Source organism: Rhineura floridana, chromosome 22, assembly GCF_030035675.1.
Source record: "Rhineura floridana isolate rRhiFlo1 chromosome 22, rRhiFlo1.hap2, whole genome shotgun sequence".
In the NCBI taxonomy this organism is placed as follows: domain Eukaryota; kingdom Metazoa; phylum Chordata; class Lepidosauria; order Squamata; family Rhineuridae; genus Rhineura; species Rhineura floridana.
The window spans coordinates 837,011-855,019 of NC_084501.1; the positions used below are offsets into that span (position 1 = coordinate 837,011).

The 18,009-nt window shown below is 46.9% G+C and overlaps 1 protein-coding gene across 10 annotated transcripts in view; it reads left to right on the top strand.

Annotated features, from left to right (window-relative positions):
• RASGRP2 (RAS guanyl releasing protein 2) overlaps positions 1-18,009 on the top strand; it is a 66,875-nt gene that overhangs the window by 33,240 nt on the left and 15,626 nt on the right. For all 10 annotated transcript variants that reach the window (XM_061605644.1, XM_061605648.1, XM_061605643.1 and 7 more), the window contains 4 exons: positions 7,441-7,557; positions 8,446-8,727; positions 14,714-14,791; positions 17,724-17,846. In XM_061605644.1, coding sequence (XP_061461628.1) covers positions 7,441-7,557; positions 8,446-8,727; positions 14,714-14,791; positions 17,724-17,846 — 600 coding nt within the window. The remainder of the gene's footprint in view (positions 1-7,440; positions 7,558-8,445; positions 8,728-14,713; positions 14,792-17,723; positions 17,847-18,009) is intronic.

Sequence of the window (18,009 nt, forward strand, 5' to 3'; positions counted from 1 at the left end):
TTTTGATTTTTGATTTTCTTATATTTGTTCTATTCATATATTTTCTTGTTTATCCTCTATGTACACCGCCCAGAGAGCCTTTTTGGCTTAGGACGGTATATAAATTAAATAAAATAAATAAATAAATAAATAAACAAGATATGATGATAATCATGGGGGACTGGAATGCAAAAGTAGGGAACAGAGAAGAACTAGGAATTGTGGGGAAATGGGGCTTAGGAGACAGAAATGACGCAGGCGAGAGACTTACAGAATTCTGTGAAGCCAGTAATTCATTTCTTGCAAATACATTTTTTGAGCAACCAAAAAGTCGACTGTACACGTGGACATCACCAGATGGTCAATATAGGAATCAAATTGATTATATAATTGGAAACAGAAGATGGAGAAGTTCCATACTTTCTGCAAAAACAAGACCAGGAGCAGACTGCAGTACAGATCATGAACTGGTTGTATCAAAAATCAAAGTAAAACTAAAGAAGAACGACAAAGCAATCATAATGCCAAAATACAATTTAAATAACATCCCAGAAGAATATAAAGATCAAATAAGGAACAGGTTTGAGGCTTTAAACTTAGCTGACAGAGAACCAGAAGAACTATGGACTGAAGTCAGGGACATTATCAGGGAAGAATGCAAAAAGACAATACCTCTTGTTAAAAAGAGAGAAGGACCTCAATGGATGACTGAAGAAACTCTTAAAATGGTTCAAGAGAGAAGGAAAGCAAAAGCAAAAGGAGATAGAAACACAGTCAGAACCCTAAATACAACTATACAACGACTAGTACGTAGGGACAAAGAAAACTATTACAATAGTTACTGTATAGAAATAGAAAAGGACAACAAAATGGGAAGAACAAGAGCGCTATACCAAAAGATTAGAGAAATGAAAGGGAAATTTAAACTGAGATGAAATAAAAGGAAGATGGAAGCAATACACTGAAGAACTCTATAAAAGAGATGACAGGATGACGGATTCATTCATGGAGGAACCATATGATGAAGAACCAGAAATTTTAGAATGTGAGGTGAAAGCTGCTCTTAAAATTCTTGGAAGAAACAAATCACCAGGAATAGACGGCATACCAATGAGTTGCTACAAGCTACTGAGACTGAATCTGTCCAAATTTTGACAAGAATTTGTCAAGAAATATGGAAAACTAAACAATGGCCCACAGACTGGAAGCGTTCAATATATATCCCAGTTCCAAAGAAAGGGGATCCCAGAGAATGCAGTAATTACCGAACTATTGCCTTAATATCCCATGCAAGTAAAGTAATGCTCAAGATTCTACAACAAAGGCTCTTATGGAGCGAGAAATGCCAGACGTCCAAGCTGGATTGAGAAAGGGAAGAGGTACCAGAGATCATATCGCAAACATACGTTGGATAATGGAACGGAGCAAGGAATTTCAGAAGAAAATCACCCTGTGCTTTATAGACTACAGCAAAGCCTTTGACTGTGTAGATCATGAAAAACTATGGAATGCTTTAAAAGAAATGGGGGTGCCACAGTATCTGATTGTCCTGATGCGAAACCTATACTCTGGACAAGAGGCTACTGTAAGGACAGAATATGGAGAAACCGATTGGTTCCCCATTGGAAAGAGTGTGAGGTTGTATTTTATCACCCTATTTGTTTAATCTGTACACAGAACATATCATACGGAAAGTGGGATTGGACCAAGATGAAGGAGGTGTGAAAATTGGAGGGAGATATATCAATAATTTAAGATATGCAGATGATACCATACTCTTAGCAGAAACCAGTAATGATTTGAAACGAATGCTGATGAAAGTTAAAGAGGAAAGCACAAATCAGGACTACAGCTGAACGTCAAAAAGACTAAAGTAATGACAACAGAAGAGTTATGTAACTTTCAAGTTGACAATGAGGACATTGAACTTGTCAAGGATTATCAATACCTCGGCACAGTCATTAACCAAAATGGAGACAATAGTCAAGAAATCAGAAGAAGGCTAGGACTAGGTAGGGCAGCTGTGAGAGAACTAGAAAAAGTCCTCAAATGCAAAGATGTATCACTGAACATCAAAGTCAGGATCATTCAGACCATGGTATTCCCGATCTCTATGTATGGATGTGAAAGTTGGACAGTGAAAAAGGCGGATAAGAGAAAAATCAACTCATTTGAAATGTGGTGCTGGAGGAGAGCTTTGTGCATACCATGGACTGCGAAAAAGAGAAATAATTGGGTGTTAGATCAAATTAAACCAGAACTGTCACTAGAAGCTAAAATGATGAAACTGAGGTTATCATACTTTGGACACATCATGAGAAGACATGATTCACTAGAAAAGACAATAATGCTGGGAAAAACAGAAGTGAGTAGAAAAAGAGGAAGGCCAAACAAGAGATGGTTTGATTCCATAAGGGAAGCCACAGACCTGAACGTACAAGATTTGAACAGGGTGGTTCATGACAGATGCTCTTGGGGGTCACTGATCATAGGGTCGCCATAAGTCGTAATTGACTTGAAGGCACATAACAACAACAAATATTCATAGTGGCTATTTTTTCTTCTTTTTCTTGAGTACTTGATGGCAAAGGATGAAAACAGGCCTAGAGAAATAAAAATATTGCTGTGTACACAGCAGTTAGCTAGCTGGGTGGCTGGCCGCCTAGGCTGTAACTCAGCTTAATTTCTGGTTTTCTCAATATTGTGCAGCTTAGCATTAGGCCTTTTCAGGGTTCTGGACAGAAAAATCAACCCAGCAACCAGTGAACAACAACAACAACAACAACAATTGCTTTCCACAATTAGTTTCCAATTGCTTAGGTAATCCTTTATATAGCAGCCAGTTAAAAAGTTTTCCCTTTGTGTGTCCAACAGGAAGGAAAATCTTAAAGCCAGGAACAAGACTAGAAGGAGGAACCCTCAAGGAGGAGTTAACAAACACATCCTATAATATTGATTTTCTCTCTGCCCTTCCCTAAACTTGTAGTATGGGCAAGATTTTTTTTCAAGTGGAATCTAAAACTGAGGGTGGAAACACACTTGCACTTAAAAGGGTTTCAGTGCTTCTTCAACTCCGTATTTTGAAAACAGGAACACATGACGTTAGTCAAGCTCGCCCATTTTTTATCCACAATTTGTGAATTTGGGTGTTGGATGTGTATTTTCTTGATCTCTGCTTCACTGTTTGCTGGATGAATCCATCCTAGTCTGTTGTGCTTCTAATGGAAACACTTTGCTGTGGGCGATGCACAATGTTCTGACATAAGCAGTTGAGCAGTGTGTATTGCAGCTTCTCACCTGCAGAAACCTTCTCTCAGTTTCATTTCTGTTCCGGTCCTCTAGCTGCTTTTTTCTGGTTTTCTATATGACCTCTCTCCACCCTCACTACCTTCCTTGGACACCGTGGTGGAGCAAAATTTTCTTGCTGGTGCCCCGGAGTGTCCTTAATTTTTTAGATGGATGGATGGATGGATGGATGGATGGATGGATGGATGGATGGATGGATGGATGGATGGATCGATGGATCGATGGATGGATGGATGGATGGATGGATCGATGGATGGATCGATGGATGGATCGATGGATGGATCGATGGATGGATGGATGGATGGATGGATGGATGGATGGATGGATGGATGGATGGATCGATGGATCGATGGATCGATGGATCGATGGATCGATGGATCGATGGATCGATGGATCGATAGATAGCATGTGTATTGCATGTTAGTGTACTCTCTAAAGTCTTCAATATTTTGAGAGTGCATTAGTGGTAGACACTCTGGGAAAAGTTCCTAGCCTAGCTCTGCTAGTTTGTGTCATTTATTTTCTTAGTTTTTCAACATTTGTACACTTTTTTTTTTTTTTGCTTTCTGTTTCCTGATCATGCGATAGACCGGATGCTGCATTTCCCCGGATCCCCCCTTCACCTTTGAGAGGCTCCTCACAATAAACATTGCTCCTTTTCTGTGTTAAAAATGAAAGCTCTACTACAGTATCCATTTCCCTTTTTTTGTTGCTTTTCTTATTTCTAAGTAATCATCTGATGTCTTTCCCCCACTCACATGTTCTAGCCCCAAGCTACAATTCCCTATCCATGATGCTTTGCATCTTGTTTACCCATGCACACACACACCCTTTGAAAATAACACAATAGGCAGTGGAGTTGTGTTTGCAATGTCACTAGCCTATCCATAGAACAGCAACAGGGGAGAAGCTCTGGGCCAAAACTGTGAACCGCCCAGAGAGCCATTGGCTGGGGGCAGTATAGAAATGGAATGAAATAAATAAATAAATAAATAAATAAAAAGAACAGTGATATTTGGCATTGCGGAAATAGCAGAAAATGAGTATTGCTTCGCTTGTGTGTTTGTGTGAAAATGCAAAACGGTGCTTTCACAAATAAGCACACTTTCGCATGAGGGCAAAATGGAATCAGCAAAACAAACTTTTTTCAAGGGCTTCCCCCATATTTTAAAGAAGAAAGCAAAGTTATTTTTTTTTTAAAAAAACAACTCCTTCTTCTTGATAAGTGGACAATAGTCTGTTTTTTTAAAAAGCTATCCCTGTGAAAGCGCTCGCTCCTTCTTCTCCATCATTCAGACAGCACCTCGTTGGCGTGTACCAAGGAGTGAAATAAAAAAAGTCACGGTTCCTAGTCACATGCCTCAGTGTTTTCATCCTGTTGACTTACCATCCTATTGACTTATGGGGGGGGGTTCCAACCCACTGCTGCCTTGCCATGTAACAACAACCCCATCATGATGCCTCTTCCCCCTGGGAAAACGTGGCACCATCACAGCCACCGCTGCCACGCTTTCAAAGCAAAGGGTAGAGGTGGGGGGAGAAGAAATGAAAAACTACAAGGAGGTGGAAGTAATGCTGCTGGGCAGGAAAACACTGGTGGCACCGTGGGTGGGCGGGTGCAGGAGAGAAGAGGGAAGAGAATCGCCCTCCCCCCTTTCCTTTCACACCTCCCCTGCCCCTTCCCTTGCTGTCATCACCTTCCTCCAGGAGAACAGCACAATGAAAGCAAATGCTTAGTGTAGAATGAACCCAGCCATAACTGATAAATATGTGCGCAGATTGGTAATTAATACAAGTTGATGAGGGAAGCAAAGGCTCAGCAGGAGCGTTAAATCACTCCTCCAAAAAAGTAAAAAGGGGGAATAAAAGAGGCATGTGGGCAGGTGGAAAACTCCTGCCCGCATGCGCCATGGTTGAGAGGGCAGGGTGGCAATCAGTAAAGAATGCGTATCAGAGTACAGCATAAGCACCTGTTCTGCCCACTGGTGTGCACATGGATCCATTAGGACCCAAAGAGAATCCAAGAGAAGTAAATTATAAAGGTGTGTGCATCAGGGGAGATTCCTTTTGAATTGCACAGAGAAAAAACAGACTGGCAACGTTTTAGGCAGCTGCTGTGTTTCCACCCTGAGATATCTCATGCAGCATCAGAGCCAAACCCAGGAGATAATAGAATCATAGAATCAAAGAATAGTAGAGTTGGAAGGGGCCTATAAGGCCCTCAAGTCCAACCCCCTGTGCAATGCAGGAATCCAGATCAAAGCATCACTGCCTTTACCAAAGTAGTTCAGCTTGTGAAGAATCAGATCACAGGGACAGACCACAGGTGAAAGAGGACTGTAGCTACAGGCAAAGTCAAGCTTTTGAGTCTGGCATTCAAAAAAGGGTGAGACAATTCAACAGAATTCATGCAAGTTAACATACTCTCTGGATGAAGGAGGAGAAGGAAAGACTTCACTGCCTTTCAAACCTACCCCTGGCCTGGCGTTCACATCCTCTCCACCATTGTGTGTGTGTGTGTGTGGGGGGGATTGGCTGGCGCTATGCACCCCTCCCCCCTAAATGCCCCACCTAACAAGACATGCTGGCTATAGGGCTGCCCAACACAATAGCTGTGCCCAGTGCCCAAGCTCAGTCTTTTATGGCCTCGTCTCCAAAGGCCTTTAAGCCAGTTGCTTCCATAACTGTGAACTTTGCAAACAAGTTCAAATCAGAGCAGACATCTTAGTTTTTACCGCTAACATGAGTTGGTGCATTTCCTTCCAAGCTTCTTCCAAGTCCAGCTATGAGCACCCCCACCCCGACTTCAAAACCCCCCAGAACGGATCTTGCCATATTTTTTCCTGCTTCAATGATTCTAAACTTGATTTTAGACAGAGCTCTGTTTTTTGTGTGAGTATGTGTAAGGAGCCTCCAGCATCAATTAGTGGAAGTGGCAGCTGGATTAATCAAACGTATTTGGTTTGTTGGACCCTAACGTGACGTTACGGGCAAACTTTTGTCTACTTGCTTTCCTTTGAAGGGGAGAATGAGAAGACGGGCACAGGGAGTCTCTAGAAACATGTATTTATACATTCACAGACTGAGCAGAAATGGAAGGGGTGCAGGAGAAGGCACGAAATATCTGAATCGCCCGGCAAAAAACAGTGCTGGCTCCAGATTCCAAGAAGCTCTGAGGAGCATCCTTTGGACGCTGCCTGCTCCCCTCTCTGCCCCTCGCACACCTGCCCCCACTTCAGCACCCTGTGTCTGGGACTCACGCAGCAGCAGGAACAGCCCCCAAGGAGATGCGGGTGGAAGGTCAGGGTTCTTGGCCGGGGAGGTCGGCCGCCCCCAGCCCTCCGTGATGATTACACAGTTCCAAATGCCTGAAAAGTCCATCTCTTTAATTATTTTTCAAATCACAGACAACAGCGTGGAGTGGGAGCTGATTGAGATTGTGACATGGGGGAAGGAGTTTAATCTGTCGTCTGGTTTTAGAAAATTGCTTCCTCTGCCTTCAAGTGGCTATTTGTTCCAATAGTAAAAAAAACCCACCACAATAAAAATGAGGTGCACTGGCTCTCTGACCTGACAATCAGTGAGTCCTGCTGTCACCACCACTCTTGGCCTGGGAGCCTTCTCCCCTTTCCCCAACCCACAACCTGTGGCCCATACAGCTAGTTCTGGAAAAAGGAGAGGTGGCTTCCTTCGGCTGTGCATGTCTGTTTTGGTTGCTTATGTCAAAAGTTTGTCATACATATTCTTAGCAATCTCAGTTCTCCAAGTGACATGTGTCCAAAACAGTACCACCCAAACCCAAGAGGGGGAAGGGTCAGCAGGCTCAGGGGGAACCCTGACCTCTGCAGAAGCACACACAAAAGTCTTTAGGGGGAGAACCCCCCCCCCAACATGGAATGGTGGCTGTCCTTTGGAGTTGGAATGAAAGCCGGGGGTTGGTCTGGGTGAAGTCCTGCAGAGGAAGTCCCTCATGCTGCAACATTTTGTTGCAGGTACTGCTTGCCCCTCTTTAACCTCAAAAAGAAACTGAAGCAGCTAACAATAAGAACATTGATTAAAAACAAAGGGTTTTTTTTTTAAATTGCATCCAATGAAACTGTGAGGCGCCGAAGACTGACTGTGCCTCTCTCCTTCCCCTTCTCCTGGTGCTTTCAGAGGCTGCTCCAACTGCAGAATTTCAACACACTTATGGCCGTGGTGGGTGGGCTTGGCCACAGCTCCATCTCCCGCCTCAAAGAGACACACAGTTTCGTGAGCCCCGAGACCACCAAGGTAAGTGGCGAGGAGGGTCCTGGCTGCAGCAGAGGGGCCTGTCAGGAGATGGGGGGGGCTGGCAGGTCTTCTGGTGGGGTGCTCAGTGGGCCCCACTCCCTTCTTCTGCCGCCACTGTTCCTGCTGCTCATTTGCCTTTGGGCCCAAGCCATGCACACACGCACACGTTAAGGTGGCTGTTCCTTCTCCCCTCGCTGGTGCTGGTGCTTGGTTGCTCAGAGAAGGCAGATGAAGAGGGCAGGGGGAGGAGGGGGAGGTGCAAGAGTGCCAGGGGGCTCCAGCGGTTGGCAGGGGTGGGCCTCAGCAGCTGTCCAATGGCACTGACCTCTCTTGCCAGCCCTGGGAGACCCCCAGAGGCAGGGCAGGGAAGGAGAAAAAGAAGCAGGTGGATGCCCGGTTTTAAATCCACTACAGGAAAGAGCGCCTGAAGACCTGTCACTCTGTTTGCCCCGCTCACTCCCCCTGGGCACACGTCCTTATTGTTCATTTGCGGGCGCTTCCAGGTGACTGGTGTATTGAACATTCGCCCTGATTGGTTTGTTTGCAGTGTCAAAGCAAGTGCCATCCCACAGAGTCCCAGTGCCTTTTCCTGTCACTTTCCTCATCATAAAAATTCTGACCTTTTGAGGAAATGGGTTTCTTGTGCAAGATCTCCCAATCAAGTATAATTGTGCAATCTGAATTTTGCCAGGCTGTGGTTTGAATGGTGACAGTCTGGACACACCCTGAGAATAAAAGCAAGTGGCTAGCCCTCATTAGAAGTGCTGAGCTTCCCTGGAGACAAGAGGCTGCCTCATCCTCATCTAGACCCCCTTATTTGAGGGGAGGGAGAAGCCGGGCACCCCTTATTCCTCAGTTGCTGAACCTTTTCTCCCTGTTCCCGGCCAGGTCTGGGAGTCCTTAACAGAATTGCTGACCTCGGTGGGAAACTACAGCCATTACCGGCGGCGCTTTGCGGAGTGTGTGGGCTTCAAGTTCCCCATCTTGGGGGTCCACCTCAAGGACTTGGTGGCTGTTCACGTGGCCCTCCCTGACTGGCTGGACCGTGCACACAAGCGCCTCAATGGGAACAAGATGCAGCAGCTGTTCAGCATCCTCAGTGAGCTCGCCATGGTCCAGAGCATCCGACCCCCCTTCGAGGCCAACCCCGACCTCCTCAACCTGCTCACGGTAAGATCTGCGCCTGCCGCCCTGCGGACAGCATGACGCCTCTTCCTCCCTTTGGTGTCTCTGGCAATATCAGCCCCTGGAGCGGGCTTAAAGTATTCCAGGCTGCTCCCCGTCAGTCTCTCCCCCCACTGCACCCCCAGGATCCCGGACAGCCCCAATTAATTAAACCTGCTTCCTTGGGGTGCCTGTGGTCTGTAGTGACCCGCCCCTGCGCCAGTCTCCTTTCCAAGGAAGGCCAGCAGCCTTTCAGGGGGCTGGAGGGTGACCTGTAAAGGTTTCCCTGCTGCAGTTAAACAGCCACTTCCTGAGTCCCCCAATGTTCAATGTCCCACCCTCGCCACAAAACTCTTTTAGGGGAAAGAATCTTTCCCTCCTGTGTGTGTTGCAGATCAAGGAGGAGGAACAAAGAGTTTTGTGGCACTTTCAGGACTAACAAATGTCTAAGCTTTTGTGGACTACAGTCACCTGACAAACAGGCCAGTCTCCATGTAAAAGAATAAATGTATATAAACCAAATTCAAAAGCCAGTGGGGGAACATTTCACCCTCCCTGGAGGACCCTCTGTAAGCGACTTTAGAGCGGCCATGCTGAACAAAAGACCTTCACGGGGGAGTGCGGGGGTTATAAAGTGAATTACAAGGCACCAGCCATTTCGACACTATCACTTTGGAAGTGAACCAAGACAGGATTTTTAGCACATTATATGTGTTAATAGGCTACCAGTGCCAGGTTGTTTGAGTCATCAAACATTGTTTTGTGAACACCACTGTTAAGTATGTCATTATCACTGATAATGCAGCACGAGGGGACTGAAGAAGACCTGCCCTGGCAGTGAGTCTCTGAGCACCTGGGCGCTTGCTGCTCGCTCCTTTGAGGTGCTGTCCCTTGAGACAGCTGAAGTCCCTGGTAAGTGCTGCAAGGACTGGGACCCCCTGCCTGACCCTGGCTCCAGAGAGAGGCTGCAGTTAATCTGGCAGCCTCTTGCATCAGCTGCTGGCTGGGGCAGGAGGCATAAAAGCCCAGCTGCCCTTGGGCAGCGGGCCTGCCACCGAAGGGGTCGCCATCGAAGGGGTAACACCAAAGGGAGTTGTCCCTTGGGGAACTTCTTAGGGTGTCCCGAGGGTGAGGGTGCTAACCCCTTCTATTACCTTTTTTAACAAAAATTTCTGTTAAACCAATCTAGAGGAGATTGGGGGGGGGCGTGTGCTGCATGTGTTGCATGTGTAGTTCCTGCACAGGGTGAGAGCCTGTGCAGTAAAATGAATGATAGGAGAAAGTCGCCAGATGCCTTCAGAGTGAGAGTCTGTAACTGGCTGAAGGCTCGTCCTCCCTGGGTGCGAGACAGGAGGGGGAGTAAACCTGTGTGAAAAAGTTTGAATGGGTATGACTGTTCCCAATCCTCACAGAGGCCTACTGGTTCTGGCAGGTTTTGTTGGTGGGCTCATGTTGGGTCCATATCAGGTGTTTAGGAGGAGTCTTAGTACGGAGGAACATGGGTGATTCCACCCCAATTTCAGTGATCAGGGGTAGAGGGAAATATAGCCATGGGGATGTGGTGAATTACCGTAGAAGACGAGAGCAAGGCTATCTGCGCCTTGTTCCTTGCTGCCATTCCTCTCATGGATGGGTTCCTCATTTCTCATCTGCTGTGCCCACTGGCCTGTGTGTGTTGTTGTTTAACACCAGATAGGTACACAATATGACCACTCTCATCCATGATTTGATTGTGGATGAAGGTATCGATTTGGTGTGCATTACTGAGACCTGGGTGGGTGAGCTGGGAGGAGTTGATCTGACCCAGCTTTGCCCACCTGGATACTTGGTGCAACACCAGCACAGGCTGCAGGGATGGGGGGGGGGAGTTGTTGTTGTGGCCTACAGAACTTCCATCTCTGTCACCAGGAAACCACTCTGTCTTGGAGCTGGCTCTGAGGGCCTGCACCTGGTGTTGGGCCAAGGAGACAGTAAACTAGGGTTGCTGCTGGTGTACCATCCACCCTACTGCTCGGCAGCTTCTCTGACTAAGCTGATGGAGGACGTCCTGGCTGTGGTGTTGGAGGAGCCCAGAATGATAGTGCTAGGTGATTTCAATGTCCATGCTGAGGCTGCCTCTAGTGTTATGGCTTGGGACTTCATGGCCTCCATAACGACCATGAGGCTGTCTCAAGTTGTCACTGGCCCGGCGCATAGGGCAGGGCACACCCTCGATTTGGTTTTTGCTCCAGATGGAGCAAGGGGTGGTCTGGAGTTGGGGGGGTGGATGTCACCCCATTGTCATGGTCAGACCACTTCCTGGTGAAGTTTGGACTTATGGCTCCAATCCCTCCCTGCTGGGGTGGTGGACAAATTAAGATGGTCCACCCCCGGAGCCTAATGGAATCCACAGGATCCCTGAATGCCCTGGGGGAGTTCCCAATAGATAGAGCAGGTGACGCTGTTGAAGCCCTTGTCACGCTGCGGAACAGTGAGGTGCGTCAGGTTCTTGACACAGTTGCACTCGAGCGTTCTCTTTTGTGGAGCCCAGTTTGCACCTTGGTACACCAGTGAGCTAAGGGCAATGAAACAGGCTGGATGACGGCTAGAGCGCAAGTGGCAAAAGATGTGCTGTGAGGCTGATCGAGCACGAGTAAAACACCATAACTGTGCCTACTGCGTGGCGGTGAGGGCGGCAAAGAAGGCCCACTTCTCTGCCTCCATTGCATCCTCAAGTAGCCATCCAGTGGTACTTTTCTGTATTGTCAGGAGTCTGTTGACATCAATGTGATGCCCTTCCCTGGCTCTCCCTGTCAGGTTCCTACCTGATCGTGGCTACTGCCTTTCACTAGGCACCACCAGGGACTCCACCAGTCCGGACTGTCCTTTATATGGTTTCTCTCTCCGCTCTAGCACAGATCTCACTAGATCCCCCTGCTAGGCAGCACCACCAGTCATGTCCTGTAACCAATATTCCCAGAGACTGTGCCTGAGTCTATCTGGTTGCTTTTGTGACTGCGTGCGTATGCTGTCCCCAACCCCTTTTGTATCTATATACTTGCTCTGGATACTTGAAATGTTATTATTCCTCCCTTCGCCGCTGCCACCATTTGTTACTGTTTCCCTTCAGCCTTGGTAATTACCTTGCCCTCCCTTCTGGTCTGTATATTCCCCAGCCAAGGATCAGGCCTTCGGTAAACCAAAATAGTATTTATTAAATAACAGAAATAACAAGATTACTTTTCTAATGGTACTTAAGCATATAGTTTCATCTATTCCTGTGGTACTTGACTTATTATTAATCCGAACTCTCACTCCCTCTTTCTCCACACTCTCCTGACATCCACCACCAAACACCTTCTTCCTCTCACATCCACCAACTCACACCCACCTACTAACATCTACCAACTACCAACATCCACACTGATTCAGCTGTCATTCTTCCATTTATACCCCCAGCCATTCAAACGCTCAGCCAATCACCCAGCATTCTACTGCTCATGTACTCCCCCCTCCTCTTTCACTCCACTTACCATATGTCTTCTATATAACTTACCATATTTACATTAATACAGGAACATCACAATCAACTCCAGGAAATTTAGTTTTAGACCCTTCGGAGGCCCACTGTGAATTATTTGCAAGGCACGTCAAGGGTAAAGTTGCTTGCCTTCATAGCAGCCTTGATGCCGCCCCCACATCTACTGTAGTCCCCAGTGAGGTGTCCAGTGCTGCAACTTCTTGGGAACTGCAGTTGATGCAGCCTGATGACGTAGACAAGGTGCTTGTGATGATGTGGCCATCAACGTGTCCTCTCGACCCTTGCCCTTCTTGGCTTATTAAAGCTTGCCGAGGGGGTTTGACCAAGTGGATCCAGGGTGTGGTCAACTCATCATTGCGGGAGGGAGTGGTTCCAGTCACCCTGAAAGAGGTGGTGATCCGACCACTCCTGAAAAAGCCCACCCTGGTCCCATTGGTCTGCGACAAATACTGCACAGTTGCAAATACCCCCTTTTTAGGGAAGGTGATTGAGAGGGTTGCACCGCGCCAATTGCAAGTACTCTTGGATGAAACAGATTATCTTGACTCATCCCAGTCTGGGTTCAGGCCTGGTTATGGGACTGAATCGACCTTGGTTGCCATGATGGATGACCTTTATCGGGAGAAGGACAGGTGGAGTGCGACCCTGTTCTTCTTACTTGATTTCTCAGTGGCTTTTGATACCATTGACCATGGTATCCTTCTGGGCTGACTTGGTGAGATGGGTATTGGAGGCACTGTTTTACAGTGGTTCCGATCCTATCTCCAAGGTCGTTTTCAGAGAATAGCATTGGGTGATTGTCTTTTGGCTCCCTGGCAGCTGTGCTGTGGGGTGCCCTAGGGTATCATCTTGTCCCCCATGCTGTTTAATATCTATATGAAGCCCTTGGGAGTGGTCATCAGGAGATTTGGGGTGAGGTATCAGCAGTATGCTGAGAATACCCAGGTCTATTTCTCTGTAACATCTGAATCGGGGAGGCCGTGCAAGCCCTGGACTGCTGCCTGGAGTCAGTGGTGGGCTGGATGAGGGCCAATAAACTGAGTCTGAATCCTAGCAAGATGGAGGCACTGTGGGTTGGTGGTTCCCGAGTTCAGATAATTGGTCAGTTGCCTGCTTTGGATAGGGTTGTACTCCCTCTGAAAGAGCAGGTTCGTAGTCTGGGGGTGCTCCTGGATCCATCTTTGTTGCTAGAGGCCCAGGTGATCTCTGTGGCTAGGAGTGCCTTTTACCAGCTGTGGCTGATAAGACAGCTGCAACCGTTTCTGGACCGGGATAGCCTGACACTGTTGTCCATGCACTGGTAACCTCCAGACTGGATTACTGTAATGCGCTCTATGTGGGGCTGCCCTTAAGGTTGGTCTGGAAGCTGCAGCTGATGTAAAATGCAGTGGCAAGACAGTGGCAGGGTATCGCCAACATGTCACCCCGCTGCTGAAAGAATTGCACTGGCTGCCCATTTGCTACCGGGCCAAGTTCAAGGTTCTAGTTCTGGTGTGCAAAGCCCTATACAGCTCGGGACCAGGATACTGAAAGACTGTCTTACCCCTTATATACCCAGCTGATCACTGCGTTCTGCAGGTGAGGGCCTCCTGCAGATACCATCTTACGAGGAGGTTCATTCTGCACAAAATAGGAAATGTACCTTTAGTGTGGTGGCGCCTACCCTGTGGAATTCCCTCCCCTTAAATATTAGACAGGTGCCATCTCTGTTATCTTTTCGGCGCCTATTGAAGACTTTCCTCTTTCAACAAGCCTTTTAAGTTAAGACCTGTGTCTGTGTTGGAATTGCTTTTAATATGTTTTTTTAACCCTTTTTATTTAAGATGTTTTTAAAGCTTTTTTAAAGAATGTTTTTTATTTATTATTTATTTATTTAAAATATTTCTATCCCGCCCTTCTACCCTACAATAGGGCACTCAGGGCAGCTACAAAAAAGTTGTTTTGTGTTAATGTATTTTAAGGTCTGTTTTTATGATGTTTTAAAGTGTTTTTACTGCTTTTGTTTGCCACCCTGGGCTCCTGCTGGGAGGAAGGGCGGGATATAAATTAAATAATAAATGAATAAAAATAAAATAAAAATTATATTTTTCTGCATTTAATTTCTGTCTGATCCTACTTTTTACAGTTTTCCCCCACTCCAAACTCTGTGTGTGTTTGTGTCACTCAGCTCAACATGTCATGCCGCTGATGAAGAGGACAGTCGTCTACCATAATAAATTTATTAGTCTTTTAGGCGTCATAAGACTCCATTGTTGTTGCTGCAAAGACTAACACATCTACTCCTCTGGAGACTTGGGAGGGTCACTATCTCCTGCTTTTAAAATGAACCCACAAAGTTGGGGGGTGGGAAATGGGTAGACTTGCTGAAAATTAGGAGAGGACATTCACTGTAGTAGCTTTTGAAGGACCCCACTTCTATCCAGCCTTCTCAAGGAGGAAACTTGGTGTTGATTATGGTCCTCTTGGTGGCAGGTCTCCCTGGATCAGTACCAGACGGAAGAGGAGATCTACCAGCTCTCACTGCAAAGGGAACCCCGGAACAAGTCCACAGTAAGTGCGAGAGTCTTGTGATGCTGGCAGGATCAGGATGGGACCCTGACTCAAGGCAGCTGGGCGCTTCCTCCACGTTGCCCTGTCATTTGTGTCTGGAGATTTGTCCCAGAAAGGGTGTTCAATGACATGGACCATCCCGGCCATATGGGAAGTGACAGTGGCAAAACAGGAACCGCGTGTGTTTTCCTTGCCTCCACGTAACTGCAACTGGGATGGGTGGGGGAGACGTGCAGGCGAGATAGTGTGGCTTTCAGGCACCCTTGAGCCCTGGCAACTTTTCCTTTTGGAATTAAGCCCTTAACATGGAGCATGTGGCCTTGGGCCCGTATCTGATTGGTTCAATCCCCGGGATCTCCCATTTTAGGACCAGTGGTGGGGAATAAGACCCTTTCCTGCCCGCCAGAGCAGATGCTACTGGGCTGCACAGGCCAACGGCTTGGCTGAGTGGAAGGCAGCCTCTTGTCTCCACGGTCACCCTGAGGTGAACTTTCTGCCTCCTTCTGAGGACAGCATGACGTGAACATTGCAAACTGTTGTGACCCCTGAAAAGGCCAGGGTGTCGCTAGGTACTACTTCAAGGACCAGGGGGTGCACAGACCCATAGCACATGCTTGCATCAAATCATAGAATCGTAGAGTTGGAAGGGACCTATAAGGCCATCAAGTCCAAGCCCCTGCTCTATGCAGGAATCCAAATTAAAACATACCTGATAGGTGGCTGTCTAGCTGCCCCTTGAATACCTCCAGTATGGAAGAGCCCACCACCTCCCTAGGTCATTGGTTCCATTGTTGTACCACTCTAAGAGTTAGGAGGTTTTTCCTGATGTCCAGTCGAAATCTGGCTTCTTGCAACTTGAGCCCATTATTCTGTGTCCTGCACTCTGGGACGATCGAGAAGAGATCCTGGCCCTCCTCTGTGTGACAACCTTTCATGTACTTGAAGTGCTATCATATCTCCCCTTGGTCTTCTCTTCTCAAGGCTAAACATGCCCAGTTCTTTCAGTCTCTCCTCATAGGGCTTTGTTTCCAGTCCCCTGATCAACCTTGTTGCCCTCCTCTGAATCCGTTCCAATTTGACTGCATCCTTCTTAAAGTGCGGTGTCCAGAGCTGGACACAGTACTCAGATGAAGCTTAATCAGTGCCAAATCATGCAATTTGGAAACTACTATTAATGAAGCCTAAAATAGCATTTGCCCTTTTTGAAGCCATATCGCACTGTTGGCTTATATTCAGCTTGTGATTGTTGTTGAATCCCAAGATCCTTCTTGCATGTAGTATTGCTGAGCAAGTATCCCCCATCTTATTACTGTGCACTTGGCTTCTTTTTCCTAGGTGTAGAACTTTGCACTTATCCCTGTTAAATTTCATTCTGTTGTTTTCAGCCCAATGCTCCAGCCTATCAAGATCCCTTTGAATTTTGTTTTGTGTCTTCCAAGTTATTAGCTAACTCTCCCAATTCTGTATCATCTGCATATTTGATAAGCATTCCCTGCACCTCCTCATCCAAGTCATTAATCAAAATGAAGAGCCCCAGACCCAGGACCGAGACCCTTGGTACCCCACTCGTTACCTCCCCCCATTTGAGAAGAAACCCTTGAGAAGCACTCTTGGAGTACGATTCTGTAGCCAACTGTGGCTCCACCTGAGAGTTGTTCCATCCAGGCCACATTTACCTAGCTTGCTAATCAGAGTATCATGGGGCACTTTGTCAAAAGCTTTGCTGAAGTCGAGATATATTACGTCCACAGCATTCCCACAGTACACAAGGAAGGTTACCCGATCAAAAAATGAGATAAGATTAGCCTGGCAGGATTTGTTCTCGGTAAATCCATGTTGGCTCCTAGTAATCACTGCATTGTTTTCAAGGTGCTCACAGATGGACAGCTTTATAATCTGCTCCAGGATTTTCCCAGGGATCAATGTCAGGCTGACTGGTCTGTCGTTCCCAGGTTCATATGCATAAAATCTGCATATGTTAATCTATATGTGTAGATCCCTCCAGGAATTGCATAGGGTGCATGGCTGGGGTCTTTGCAGTATGCCCTGCTGTGGTGAGGAGATCCAAGGCCCCTTGTTCCCCCCCCGCCCCAAGCACCCCTGCTGTGCAGTGAGAAGATCCCTGGGGTGTCATAAGGATAAAAACATGCTCCTGGGCTCCTGGGAAGAAAGGTAGCCAGCACAAACTTGGGGGATAGGGTGGGGAGGGTGCCCCTTCTGCATCTTGTTTTTAAACCACGCCCCACCCCCAGAGCCAGCTGCCTCTTGCTGCAACACACGGCACTACCCTTTCAGTTTTAGCAAATATGCTGTTTGTAGTTGAGATTTTAGCTGAGTTTGAATGGTTTGAGTTGTCACTGCTGTTTTTAAATTGTTTACTGTGCTAAATTATTTTTACATGAGTGTGTTTCTGTTTCTGGAGTCTGAAACTGCTATTTTTAAATTTTTGTAAGAAGGGGAGAATCACAGTGTTCTGGTTTGTTTGTTTATATGTATGCCATCTTTGGAACTCCCTTCCTAGGGAAGCAAGAACGGCCCCCTCCTTGCAGTCCTTCCGTCGGCAAGCAAAGACTTTTTTATTTCAACAAGCCTTTGGAAGTGAAAGCTGTTAAGGACAGGACTTGAAGGGTGCTGCATTGCTATGGTCTAACTGTATTATTTTAAACTGAGTTTGAATTATTTTAACTGTATGTATGAATGGTTTTAATACTGTAAATAGTTTAATTCGATTTAATCTAGACTTTTGTATGTTTTTAAGTACATGTGTGCTTTTATCTGGAAGCCGCCGTGAGTTCCAGTTTTGGAAAAAGGGTGGGGTAAAAATAATGAAAATAAATAAATATAATAGATCTTGGGAGGGTTCCTCCCCTGCCCCCAAAGGCAGTTTTGAATGAATGAATGAATGGTTTCTTCTCCCCCCCTTCTCTCCCAGCCTTCCAGCCCCACGTCCTCCACCCCCCCACCCCAGCCTGTTGTCATTGAGGAGTGGGCATCGGTGCCAAAACCCAAGCCGGACCAGGCGGTCGTGCGCAAGCACATTGAGAAGATGGTTGAGGTAGGGGCTGGGGGCTGTGGTTGGGGAGGGGAGGGGAGGCCCTGGCATACCAGGTCCGGATCACGCATGGCAGGCTCCCTCCAATTGATCTGTCACCCCCCCAACATGAGAGATGAGCCCAGGTCCTCGTCGTGGCTCTGTTTGACCTTGTCCTTTTCCACAA